At 43.7% G+C, this 14,395-nt stretch overlaps 1 protein-coding gene across 3 annotated transcripts in view; it reads left to right on the forward strand.

The window, feature by feature from the left end:
- The window catches only part of MLST8 (MTOR associated protein, LST8 homolog), a 55,606-nt gene that overhangs the window by 40,421 nt on the left and 790 nt on the right, over positions 1–14,395 (forward strand). For all 3 annotated transcript variants that reach the window (XM_056536888.1, XM_056536886.1, XM_056536887.1), the window contains exons 4-8: positions 2,064–2,226; positions 4,703–4,778; positions 11,285–11,437; positions 12,394–12,518; positions 13,099–13,262. In XM_056536888.1, coding sequence (XP_056392863.1) covers positions 2,064–2,226; positions 4,703–4,778; positions 11,285–11,437; positions 12,394–12,518; positions 13,099–13,262 — 681 coding nt within the window. The remainder of the gene's footprint in view (positions 1–2,063; positions 2,227–4,702; positions 4,779–11,284; positions 11,438–12,393; positions 12,519–13,098; positions 13,263–14,395) is intronic.

Below are 14,395 nucleotides of genomic sequence, written 5' to 3' on the forward strand. Positions count from 1 at the left end.
AGTTCTGTACGGTTCCCATTGACACCCATGTTAAAAAAAAAAAAAAAAAAGTTTAATAGTTTTTCACCCGGACCAAAAACCATGGTAGGCTACGGTTTTGGGTACGGGGAAAAAAAATAACAAAACCGTACAGGATGCAAAACGGACGCAACCTGATGCATCTTTTGGTATAAGGTTTTCAATGGAGAGTCAGTGCATACGGTTTTCAATACGGTTCCGTGCGGTTTTCAAATTGAAAATGTATACGGGAACTGTACTGCAAAAACATGGTGTGAACACAGCTTAAAAGCAACGGACTAAAGCGACTATTGATGAATACTAGAGATGAGCGAACTTACAGTAAATTCGATTCGTCACGAACTTCTCGGCTCAGCAGTTGATGACTTTTTCTGCATAAATGAGTTCAGCTTTCAGGTGCTCCCGTGGGCTGGAAAAGGTGGATACAGTCCTAGGAGACTCTTTTCTAGGACTGTATCCACCTTTTCCAGCCCACCGGAGCACCGGAAAGCTGAACTAATTTATGCAGGAAAAGTCAGCAACCGCCGAGCCGAGAAGTTCGTGACGAATCGAATTTACTGTAAGTTCGCTCATCTCTAATGAATACCCCCCAATAATTGGAATAATTTTTTCTTACGCTGGCATATGCTCAGAGCAGTGTTTCCCAACCAGGGTGCCTCCAGATGTTGCAAAACTACAACTCCCAGCATGCCTGGACAGGCTTTGGCTGTCCAGGCATGCTGGGAGTTGTAGTTGCAACATCTGGAGGCACCCTGGTTGGAAAACATTGGCTTAGAGCCATAACTTTATTATTTCTTCACAGACAGAGCCGTATGAGTTTTTTGTGGGATAAGTTGAAGCTTTCATTGGTACCATTTTAGATAACATGTGACTCTTCAATTTTGGAAGGCAGAATTAAGAAAAAAAAAACAGCAGTCCTAGAATTGTGTTTTTTTTATATTTATTTTTTAATGCTTTTATAGATGGTTAGGCTGCGTTCACACGGTCGTCTAGACCCGTCCCGTTCTTCTCCCGTCAAAAAAAAAAACCGACTTAAAATAAAAAATAAAAATAAAACGGTCAATAACGGATGCAAATGGATGTTATCCATTTGTATCCATTTGTATCCGTTATTGTTAGTTAATAAACCAAAAAAAATTTTTTTTTTGTTCTGAGCATGCTCAGAAGTAAAAACGGATCAAAACACAGATTGAAAAAACGGATGACATTAAAGGGGTATTCCGGGCAAAAACATCTTATCCCCTATTGAAAGGATAAGGCATAAGATGTCTGATCACACGGGGGCCCGCTGCTGTGACCCTCCCGCGATCTCCCTGAAGCACCCGCATTCTATCCGTAGCTGCGTCTGAAGTTTCGGAAAACCGCCAGGATTCCAAGATGGGGACGTGATGTCACGCCATGCCCCCTCCATTCATGTCTATGGAAGGGAGCGTTGCGGCCGTTGCGCCCCTTCCCATAGAAATGAATGGAGAGGGCGTGGCGTGACATCACGTCCCCGTCTCGGAAGCCCGGCGGTTTCCGAAACTTCAGACGCAGCTACGGATAGAATGCGGGCTGCTGCAGGGAGATCGCGGGGGGTCCCAGCGGCGGGCCCCTCGTGATCAGACATCTTATCCCCTATCCTTTCGATAGGGGATAAGATGTTTTTGCCCGGAATACCCCTTTAAAGGCTCATCCGTTTTCCATAGACTTCAATGTTAAATTTACTGTATCCGTTTTTTCTTCCATTTTTTTCGACGAAAGAAAAAAATACAGCATGTGCCGTTTTTTCTGCCGTCAAAAAAACGGAAATGAGTGCAGACGGGTACAAATGGATGTAAACGGATGAAAAAAAATCCCATTGACATGAATGGGATTTTTTTTAAACTGTTTTTAATCCGTTTACAGCCTGCAAGAACGGAACCGAAACGGCGATAAAAAAAAACGGGGACAGACGGATCGGTGAACCATTGCAGATGCCATGAGCCCGATTTTTTGGGAAGTTTCACTTTTTTTCCCATTAAACAGTTCCCTAAGCTGCCTTTGACCTGTGTTCCTGTTCTTAGGATATCAGCACATCCGTATGTACGACCTGAACTCCAACAACCCTAATCCTGTTATAAATTATGATGGCGTCAGCAAGAACATCACCTCTGTGGGGTTCCATGAGGACGGGCGCTGGATGTACACAGGTGGAGAGGACTGTATGGCTCGGATATGGGACCTGAGGTATGAAGTCTCCTGGGAGGTTATATTGAAAATTCAGCTTTATTAGGATTCGAAATGTGATAAGACATGTCAAGAGTTTTGATTGGTTGGGGTCTGAGTGTTCAGACCCCGACTGATCACTATTCGGTCTCTGAGTGAGATGGCCCAATAGACTTGCATTGGAAGTCTGTCTGTCACGTGACACCGAGCTGAGGGAGAACGCACTTAGCCTTGACCTTTTCCAGCTTGTTCTAGCGATCGGTCAAGGTCTGAACACTCAGACCCCTAAAGAATTTTCAGTGTCCCTTTTTTTTTTTTTTTTTTGATAGATTATGATCATTTGGTCACTACATTTCCAGTGTGTGTGTGTGTGTGTGTATATATGTATGAGTATAAGTATAAGTATAAGTATATATATATATATATATATATATATATATATATATATAATATGCATACAGTCATGGCCGTAATTGTTGGCACCCCTGAAATTTTTCTAGAAAGTTAATTATTCACAGAAAAGGATTGCAGTAACACATGTTTTGCTATACACATGTTTATTCCCTTTGTGTGTATTGGAACTAAACCAAAAAAGGGAGGAAAAAAAGCAAATTGGACATAATGTCACCAAACTCCAAAAATGGTCTGGACAAAATTATTGGCACCTTTCAAAATTGTGGATGAATAAGATTGTTTCAAGCATGTGATGCTCCTTTATACTCACCTGGGGCAAGTAACAGATGTGGGCAATATAAAAATCACACCTGAAAGCAGATAAAAAGGAGAGAAGTTCACTTAGTCTTTGCATTGTGTGTCTGTGTGTGCCACACTAAGTATGGACAACAGAAAGAGGAGAGTAGAACTGTCTGAGGACTTGAGAACCAAAATTGTGGAAAAATATCAACAATCTCAAGGTTACAAGTCCATCTCCAGAGATCTAGATTTGCCTTTGTCCACAGTGCGCAACATTATCAAGAAGTTTACAACCCATGGCACTGTAGATAATCCCCCTGGGCGTGGACAGAAGAGAAAAATTGATGAAAGGTGTCAATGCAGGATAGTCCGGATGGTGGATAAGCAGCCCCAAACAAGGTCCAAAGATATTCAAGCTGTCCTGCAGGCTCAGGGAGCATCAGTGTCAGCGCGAACTATCCGTCGACATTTAAATGAAATGAAACGCTATGGGGGAGACCCAGGAGGAGCCCACTATGGAGGAGACCCAGGAGGACCCCACTATGGAGGAGACCCAGGAGGAGCCCACTATGGAGGAGACCCAGGAGGACCCCACTGCTGACACAGAGACATAAACAAGCAAGACTACATTTTGCCAAAATGAACTTGAGTAAGCCAAAATCCTTCTGGGAAAACGTCTTGTGGACAGATGAGACCAAGATAGAGCTTTTTGGTAAAGCACATAATTCTACTGTTTACCGAAAACGGAATGAGGCCTACAAAGAAAAGAACACAGTACCTACAGTGACATATGGTGGAGGTCAGTGATGTTTTGGGTTGTTTTGCTGCCTCTGGCACTGGGGGCCTTGAATGTGTACAAGACATCATGAAATCTGAGGATTACCAATGGATTTTGGGTCGCACTGTACAGCCCAGCGTCAGAAAGCTGGGTTTGTGTCCGAGATCTTGGGTCTTCCAGCAGGACAATGACCCCAAACATATGTCAAAAAGCCCCCAGAAATGGATGGCAACAAAGCGCTGGAGAGTTCTGAAGTGGCAGCAATGAGTCCAGATCTAAATCCCATTGATCACCTGTGGAGAGATCTTAAAATTGCTGTTGGGAAAAGGCGCCTTCCAATAAGAGAGACCTGGAGTAGTTTGTAAAGGAAGAGTGGTCCAACATTCCGGCTGAGAGGTGTAAGAAGCTTATTGATGGTTATAGGAAGCCACTGATTTCAGTTATTTTTTCCAAAGGGTGTGCAACCAAATATTAGGTTAAGGGTGCCAAAAATTTTGTCCAGCCCATTTTTGGAGTTTGGTGACATTATGTCCAATTTGCTTTTTTTTTCTCTCCCTTTTTTGGTTTAGTTGTAATACACACAAAGGGAATAAACATGTGTATAGCAAAACATGTGTTACTGCAATCCTTTTCTGGGAGAAATGCTTCATTTTCTTGAAAAATTTCAGGGGTGCCAACAATTACGGCCGTGACTATATATGACCCGGTTTCTCAATGATTACAGCTGAACTCTGGGGGTCCCAGAAGGGTGCTTGGGACCTCACCTGTCCTATCCATATGCTCTAACAGTGCATGAGAACAGGGTTGTCTTAATGAGAAAATCCCTTTAGGGTCCGTTCACACATATGCAGATTTGATGCGCAGGATTTTCTGCTGCAGATTTCAATGTAAACTAAATGACTGAGCGCAGCTTCTAATCTGCAGTTACAAATCCTGCGCATTAAATCTGCGCAGGATCCTGTAGGTGGGAACGCACCCTATATTGTTCTCTTTCACCTTACTGACTTCTGTCTTTGTCTTTTAAAGGTCAAGAAATCTTCAGTGTCAGCGAATTTTCCAAGTGAACGCACCGATCAATTGTGTTTTTCTTCATCCCAACCAGGTAAATATACAGTCCCTTACAACAATGTTTTCCAACCAGGGTGCCTCCAGCTGTTGCAAAACTACAACTCCCAGCCTTCGGCTGTCCGGGCATGCTGGGAGTTGTAGTTTTGCAACAGCTGGAGGCACCCTGGTTGGGAAACACTGCCTTACAATATGACAAGACCACTGGCAAAGTATTATGGGGTCTTTTTCTCTAGTAATGGTCAGACCCCTGCTGATCCAGTGGATCGGTGATAAAAGTTTTATTTTTATTTTTTCAGTACAATGTGTTTACCCAAGAGTAGAAAAACATAGTTGCTTTCTTATAAAAACAGCACCACACCTGTCCTCAGGTTGTCTGTGGTATTACATCTCGGCTCCATATACTTTAAAGGGGTACTCCAGTGGAAAACTTTTTTCTTTAAAATCAACTGGTCGCAGAAAGTTAAACAGATTTGTAAATTACTTCTATTAAAAAAAAAAAAATCTTAATCTTTCCAGTACTTATTAGCTGCTGAATACTACAAAGGTAATTCTTTTCTTTTTGGAACACAGAGCTCTCTGCTGACATCATGACCACAGTGCTCTCTGCTGACATCTCTGTCCATTTTAGGAACTGTCCAGAGCAGCATATGTTTTCTATGGGGATTTTTCTCCTACTCTGGACAGTTCTTAAAATGGACAGAGATGTCAGCAGAGAGCACTGTGGTCATGAGGTCAGCAGAGAGCTCTGTGTTAAAAAATATAAGAATTTCCTCTGTAGTATTCAGCAGCTAATAAGTACTGGAAGGATTAAGATTTTTTAATAGAAGTCATTTACAAATCTGTTTAACTTTCTGCCACCAGTTGATTTTAAACAGATTTGTAAATTACTTCTATTAAAAAAAAATCTTAATCCTTCCAGTACTTATTAGCTGCTGAATACTACAAAGGTAATTCTTTTCTTTTTGAAACACAGAGCTCTCTGCTGACATCATGACCACAGTGCTCTCTGCTGACATCCATTTTAGGAACTGTCCAGAGCAGCATATGTTTGCTTTGGGGATTTTTCTCCTACTCTGGATAGTTCTTAAAATGGACAGAAAGATGTCAGCAGAGAGCACTGTGGTCATGATGTCAGCAGAGAGCTCTGTGTTAGAAAAGATAAGAATTTCCTCTGTAGTATTCAGCAGCTAATAAGTACTGGAAGGATTAAGATTTTTTTAATAGAAGTCATTTACAAATCTGTTTAACTTTCTGCCACCAGTTGATTTTAAACAGATTTGTAAATTACTTCTATTAAAAAAAATCTTAATCCTTCCAGTACTTATTAGCTGCTGAATACTACAAAGGTAATTCTTTTCTTTTTGGAACACAGAGCTCTCTGCTGACATCACGAGCACAGTGCTCTCTGCTGACATCCATTTTAGGAACTGTCCAGAGCAGCATATGTTTGCTATGGTGATTTTCTCCTACTCTGGACAGTTCTTAAAATGGACAGAGATCTGTCAGCAGAGAGCACTGTGCTCGTGATGTCAGCAGAGAGCTCTGTGTTAAAAAAGAAAATAATTTCCTCTGTAGTATTCAGCAGCTAATAAGTACTGGAAGGATTAAGATTTTTTAATAGAAGTAATTTACAAATCTTTTTAACTTTCTGCCACCAGTTCATAAAAAAATATAAAAAAAAGTTGCAGAAAAGGTGCAGAACATTTTGTAAACTCAATGACGCTTTCATCTGGCTTTGTACACTGCGGCCGGCTCCAAGCCTCAGGTGCAGCTTTGTGTTGTATACGCTGTTATTTTATCCTCCGGAGGACTAAGCCTTTCCTATATACCCAGTCCCTCGATACCAATCACAGTTACCCTTTCTTTCGACACGTGCGGATAATGTTTTTCTTTTTTTTTTTCCAGCGCTGTGAAAGTTGTTATTTCGGGAGGTATGTTGTGCTCTGCTTTAGGTCAGCAGCTGGGTTTTACATGGTAGATAAGCCGGCAGACACAATGCTGCCTTGTTATGTGGGAGATTTCCCCTCATACAAAGCTCTTTTGTGTCTGAACAGAACAAAAATGTAATACTCTCTCCCTGCCGGGAACTTATCTTACAGACGTAGGACGCCTTGTGACCAGAACATTTAAAGGGAAAGCGTGAAATGCTTTTATTTTTTTTTATTTTTTATTTTTTGTAGATGTCAAATTAATATGTAAGAATGTACAGTTAAAAGGGATACTCCACTCCCCAGCGTTCGGGACATTTAGGGGGTCTCCACGGCTCCTTTGTGACATCACGCCCACCCTTGTGAAGTCACGCCCCGCCCCCTCAATGCAAGTCTATGGGAGGGGGGATCACACCCCACCCCCTCAATGCAAGTCTATGAGAGGGGGCATCACACCCCACCCCCTCAATGCAAGTCTATGGGAGGGGGCATCACACCCCACCCCCTCAATGCAAGTCTATGGGAGGGGGCATCACACCCCACCCCCTCAATGCAAGTCTATGGGAGGGGGCATCACACCCCACCCCCTCAATGCAAGTCTATGGGAGGGGGCATCACACCCCACCCCCTCAATGCAAGTCTATGGGAGGGGGCATCACACCCCACCCCCTCAATGCAGGTCTATGGGAGGGGGCATCACACCCCACCCCCTCAATGCAAGTCTATGGGAGGGGGCATCACACCCCACCCCCTCAATGCAAGTCTATGGGAGGGGGCATCACACCCCACCCCCTCAATGCAAGTCTATGGGAGGGGGCATCACACCCCACCCCCTCAATGCAAGTCTATGGGAGGGGGCATCACACCCCACCCCCTCAATGCAAGTCTATGGGAGGGGGCATCACACCCCACCCCCTCAATGCAAGTCTATGGGAGGGGGCATCACACCCCACCCCCTCAATGCAAGTCTATGGGAGGGGGCATCACACCCCACCCCCTCAATGCAAGTCTATGGGAGGGGGCATCACACCCCACCCCCTCAATGCAGGTCTATGGGAGGGGGCATCACACCCCACCCCCTCAATGCAAGTCTATGGGAGGGGGCATCACACCCCACCCCCTCAATGCAAGTCTATGGGAGGGGGCATCACATCCCCACCCCCTCAATGCAAGTCTATGGGAGGGGGCATCACACCCCACCCCCTCAATGCAAGTCTATGGGAGGGGGCATCACACCCCACCCCCTCAATGCAAGTCTATGGGAGGGGGCATCACACCCCACCCCCTCAATGCAAGTCTATGGGAGGGGGCGTGACGCTCCCTCCCATAGACTTGCATTGAGGGGTCGGGGCGTGACCTCACAAGGATGGGGCGGGGCAATCCCCGAAGCCTGCGCCCAGCGTTCCGAATGCTGAGGAGTGGATTACCCCTTTAATAGACAGTGTATCCGGTGGGAATGTTATGCAAAAATGATTACTCTTTTGCAATTTTAACCTTTAACCCCATGTACATTGGCGTCCACTGTTGGCTCCCGCTTTTATGAAGCGCCCTCAGGGGCTAAGCTCACTTTGTATCCGGTGGGTCCCGGTTGCTATTAGCAACCAGGACCCACAGTTAATGCCAGGGATTGCCGATGTCTGGCACTAACCCCTTAGACGACCCCGATCAAAGTTGATTGCGGCGCCTAAAACATAGTGGAGCTGATCGCGACACCCGCGGGGTCCCAGTCAGCTGAGAGGACAGCAGGAGGGCCCTTAGCTGGCTGCTAACCATCCAAACGGTGTTCCAGGAAACCATGGCAGGCTGAAGGATTGGAACGCCAATAACGCCGATACATGCTACGCAATAGCATAGCATTAAAGGGGTACTCCGGTGGAAAACATTTTTTTTTTTTTTAAATCAACTGGTCCCGGAAAGTCAAACAGATTTGTAAATGACTTCTATTAAAAAATCTTAATCCTTCCAGTACTTTTTAGCAGTTGTACGATACAGAGGAAATTCTTTTCTTTTTGAATTTCTTTTTTGTCTTGTCCACAGTGCTCTCTGCTGACATCTGATGCCCGTATCAGGAATTGTCCAGAGCAGGAGAAAATCCCCATTGCAAACCCATACTGCTCTGGACAGTTCCTGACACGGACAGAGGTGTCAGCGCAGAGAACTGTGGACAAGACAAAAAAGAAATTCCAAAAAGAAGAGAATTTCCTCTGTAGCATACTGCTGCTAAAAAGTACTGGAAGGGTAAAGATTTTTAAAATAAAAGTAATTTTCACCAGTTGATTTAAAAAAATAAAATAAAAAATGTTTTCCACCAGAGTACCCCTTTAACCAGTGTATGCAGTCTGAAGATTGCATATAATAGTCTCCTTTTCTGTCTAAAATAGTAAAAAATGTTAAAGGAGTTTCTGATCCCCGGGTCCGAACGCCAGGACCCCCGCAATCTTCTGTATGGAGCCCCGACTCTGCCGTAACTCTTCCATGTCTCTCCCGTGCAGGAGACACTTGAAGTTGAAGACGCGTGCATTAGCCACACACAGCCAAGGCAATGCCCAGTGGTCAGACCCCCTGCGATCCACAGGATAAGTGTCTATGGCTGCAATACTCCTTTAGTAAATGTGAATAAACCCCCTCCCTAAAAAAAAAAAAAAAAAGTTTTAATCGCTTTCCCTGTTTTTTTTTTATTATATATATATATATATATATATATATATATATATATATATAAAATAATGTAAACAAAAACATAAACATGTGGTGTCCCCACGTGTGTATATGTCCAAACTATAAATATAATGGTAATTAAACCGCACGGTCGATGGTGTAAACGTAAAAAATAAATAAATACCAAAGTCCAGAATTGTGTATTTTTGGTCACATTATATATATATATATATATATATATATATATATATATATATATATATATATATATATATATATATATATATACAGAGATCCCTCAACTTACAATGGCCTCAACATACAATCGTTTCAACATACAATGATCTTTTCTGGACCAGGTAAAACCCCTGTATTAATGAAGCGTGTGCACTTCTGGTAGCGCCCCCTACAGTACAGGGAGCTATTACATGTTTTGTACTCTACCTGTGCCAGGATTAGCTGCTCTTTTGGACACCAGGTGGGGGCGGCTCCATGATACTTTCTTACGACATTGCGTGTTCTGTACAGGACCCTGAAGAAGCTCCTGTCCTCTTTATAGACCAGTGCTTCCCAAGCAGGGTGCCCCCAGCTGTTGCAAAACTACAATTCCCAGCATGCCCGGACAGCCTTTGGCTGTCCGGGCATGCTGTGAGTTGTAGTTTTGCAACAGCTGGAGGCTCCCTGCTTGGGAGACACTGACATAGACAGTGATTTACAGCTCCCAGCAGATCTTTATTACTTTTATATGAAAGGATTTGCTTTATCTATATTTATTTAATTCTCACTTTCTCACATTCTGACATTTTGGTGCCTTTAGAACCAATTACCAGGTTTCCATAGAGTTCTGGTCTCAACATACAATGGTTTCAACATACAATGGTCGTCCCAGAACCAATTAATATTGTAACTTGAGGGACCACTGTATCTGTGTGTGTGTATATATATATATATATATATATATATATATATATATATATTATATAAAAAGTGATCAAAAAGTCCCAGCACAAAAAATAAAATTGTGTAAAAAAAATAAATAAATTAAAAAAATAAAAAGGTAAAAAAAATGTTAAAAGGGATCTGCAGCCATTGACACCGCTAGAAACCACAGATCATGGTGCAAAAAATTAGTCAGAAGTGGACAATTTTAAGCATACAATTTCTTTGTACTGTGAGTTATAATTTTTTTAAAGTTGTAAAATAAAATAAAACCTATATAAATTAGGTATCATTTTAATCGGATGAACCTACAGAATAAAGATAATGTGTCATTTTTTTTTTTCTACCAAAAAGTGCACTGAATAGAAACAGAGGCCCCAAAAGTGGCAAATTGTTCGTTTTTTTAATTTTTTTTATAAATTTGCCTCACAAATACATATATTTTTAGTTTCACTGTAGATTTGGTGGTAAAATGAGTGATGTCATCTGACAGGGCCTCTTTATTACCGTACACAATGCCATAAGAACCCATTCACTTGAGCTCCACAGGAAGTTCTTTTCTTTTTGAATTTCTTTTCTGTCTGATCACAGTGCTCTCTGCTGACACTTCTGTCCATTTTAGGAAATGTCCAGAGCAGGAGCAAATCCCCCTAGAGAACCTATTCTGCTCTTGACAGTTCCTAAAATTGACAGAGGTGTCAGCAGAGAGCACTGTGGTTAGACAGAAAGGAAATTCAAAAGAAAAGCACTTCCTCTGGAGCATACAGCAGCTGATAAGTACTGGAAGGATCAAGATTTTTAGATAGAAGTCATTTTCAAATCTGTTTAACTTTCTGGCACCAGTAGATTTAAGAGAAATGTTTTCCAGTGGAGTACCCCTTTAAAACAAGAGTTCAGTAAAAATCCGGCGTTGGGTGGTCCGACATGGTATATTAGAGGTCAGGTGTGGCTTGCGCAGGCCAGGAGAAATGTCCTTTTAGTCTATAGTGAAATGTTTATTTCTTTCTCTCCTCAGGCTGAACTCATTGTGGGCGACCAGAGCGGAGCAATTCACATATGGGACCTGAAAACCGATCAGAACGAGCAGCTGATTCCTGAGGCCGACGCGTCTGTCAATTCTGTCCACATAGACCCCGATGCCAGTTACATGGCCGCCGTGAACAGCTCTGTGAGTGTCCGACATTATTCTTCACGCAGTGGTATTTTAGTTTTGTATAGAGCATCGAGTGCAGCGCCAGAGGCTCGCAACGTCATGGCCATCCCCCCTCAATGCAAGTCTATGGGAGGGGGAATGAAGGCCCCTCCCATAGACTTGCATTGAGGGGGCGTGGCTGTGACATCACGAGCCTCCGCACTGCGTCGTCAGTCATCCGGCACGGTGTGAAGTTTTCTCCGTGCATCGGGTGTCTGGGGTGCCGTAGCCGAGATTGCGGGGGTCCCCAGCGGCGATAGGGGATAAGATGTCTAGGGGCGGAGTACCCCTTTTAGCTATGTACCCCTGATGCCAAGTTAGGTATATTGTAAATGTACTTGTTATTACTTGTCTTTGGCCGGATTGTGGCCTTGTTTGTATTTTCATGCCCCTAGAGGTTCTGCATTGTTCTGCACTAGGAACTACTGTCGTCTTGAGCCTTTCCCGGCTTCCTGTGCGGCTCAAGACAACACATCACAGGTCAGATGATGACAGGGAGCGTGTCTGCTTCTCATCTTGCCTGACAAGCCAGCCCCCCTCAGTGCATGTGCGGCTCATCTCTACATCCTGTATTCAATGTGTACCCCCCCCCCATAAACGTGCATTGAGGGGGCGGGATGTGACGTCACGAGCTCCCGGCTCCAGCATTTGGAACAGTTTGTTCCAAACGCTGAGCAGCGGAGTACCCCTTTAAGGGGGATAAAGGGGGATCCTGGGGTTCATAGTGTGACAACCACTGTAATGACACATGTTGACTTAGGCCCTTAGACCAGTCTTTCCCACCCAGGGTGCCTCCTGCTGTTGCCGTTTTTCAATAGCTGGAGGCACCCCTGGGTGGTAAACAGATGTATATTTATACAGCGGGCAGGATCTCCCATAACATTTTGCAGCTTTTGTCCTGTCTTTGTCTCATCCTTTATGCTTAATCCTAGGGAAACTGCTTTGTATGGAACCTGACAGGAGGCCTTGGTGAAGATCTCACACAGCTCATCCCTAAAACCAAAATCCCTTCGCACAAGCGCTGCGCCCTCCGCTGTAAATTCAGCCCGGATTCCACGTGAGTGTGCACTCATATGACATAGCATCACAGATCTATCTTTCCTCCCCAGTATAAAAGTTGTAATGCTTCATGTGTAGTCTCTAGTACATCCATGCATGTTAAAGGGGTATTCTATGAAATTTTTTTTTGCATATCAACTGGCTCCAGATAGTTGAACAGATTTGTAAATTTCTTCTATTAAAAAAAAATCTTAATCCTTTCAGTACTTATCAGCTGCTAAAGTTGAGTTGTTCTCTTCTATCTGACCACAGTGCTCTCTGCTGACACCTCTGTCCATGTCAGGAACTGTCCAGAACAGGAGAGGTTTGCTATGGGGATTTGCTCCTACTCTGGACAGTTCCTGAGACAGACAGACAGGTGTCAGGAGAGAGCAATGTGGTCAGACAGAAAAGAAAAACTCAACTTCAGCAGCTGATAAGTACTGGAAGGATTAAGATTTTCTTAATTGAACAAATTTGTCAATTACTTCTACTTTCTGGAGTCAGTTGATATGAAGAAATTTTTTTTTTTGTGGATTACCCCTTTAACTTTGGACCCCCCCCCCCCCCCTCTTTTTTTTTTTTTTTTTCCTTTCTAGGTTGCTGGCCACGTGCTCGGCTGACCAGACCTGCAAGATATGGAGGACCTCCAACTTCTCTCTGATGACGGAGCTGAGTATTAAGAGCAATAACCCTGGAGAGACCTCACGGGGATGGATGTGGGACTGCGCCTTTTCCGGGGATTCACAGTACATAGTGACGGGTATGAATAGTTTTGTCTTTCTCACCTGTGTACACAGTATAGGGAGTAAATAAAAGGGCGTAGCTTATAGAATATTCCATAAATACATCGTTGTAGCAGTTTCAGTTCAGCGGTCATTCGCTATGCCACGGTATAGGCAATATACTCACTAGGTCATACAGATTCTTTACATGTCTTTACTTGTCTTTGTGTCTAGCTTCTGTATTTGGCTCACAAATCCCTCTGTTCTGCTGCTTATTCATTCTGACATCCACTCCTTAGGAAGCACTTAGCCCGCTCTCACTCACCATGCATTCATTTCCTCCCTGAGTCTGCCGTGCTGTGCGGAGTCTCTTCATCCAATCACTGCAGGCTGCTCTGTATCCCCCTCCTTTCTGTTTTTATGCTGCAGTCTGATAGGACAGGAGTGAGCACAGAGGAGTGCTAGTCCCGCATTCACTTCCTTGACTTTGTCTTAGATGATGCTGCAGCTGGACAGGATTATGTTCTGGATGGTATGGGGACCCCTAGTGTTTTTTTTTAAATAAGCCAAGATTTCTATAAAAAACAATAATATTTCCTTATGAAGTATATTAGAAAGGTTAATGTTTTGCCAAGATGTACAACATATAAAGTTTTATACGTTTTTTTAAATCTGACAGCAGCCATTTAATGTATGTTGGGGCCTCCCGACTCTCCGCTGGCAGCAGATGTCAGAAGAAAAGACATGTTGGATTTCCAAAACCGATCCTTTTGGTCTCCAGAAGTTAACCCCCCCCCCCCCCCTTAAGAGGTGTCTGAAAACAGATTATTCCGCTGTCCCTATGAAGGACACATGCACGCTCGGCCAAGCGGAGTATCCATGTGTATGGAGGATTGTGAGCCAGTATCCAAACAATTGTTTGTTACACATCTATCTGATGTGTATGGAGAGCTTTAGATACACGTTGTGCCCTGATAGGGTGTATAGATGAGAGGGGTTTCCACTCAGAACCTTCCCTTTTATGGTAGCCGATGACCCCACCCATAGTTTCCCTCCAGCTGTTGCTACCCCCCTGGCCTGCCGCCGCTCCGAGCAGCTGCTTTGGCAATGTCTTAATACACTAAAGTGCACTTGGCGACTCGCAGGCCCCTGTGTGGCTGCTTGGAATGCC

Source organism: Hyla sarda, chromosome 8, assembly GCF_029499605.1.
Source record: "Hyla sarda isolate aHylSar1 chromosome 8, aHylSar1.hap1, whole genome shotgun sequence".
Classification (NCBI taxonomy): Eukaryota; Metazoa; Chordata; class Amphibia; order Anura; family Hylidae; genus Hyla; species Hyla sarda.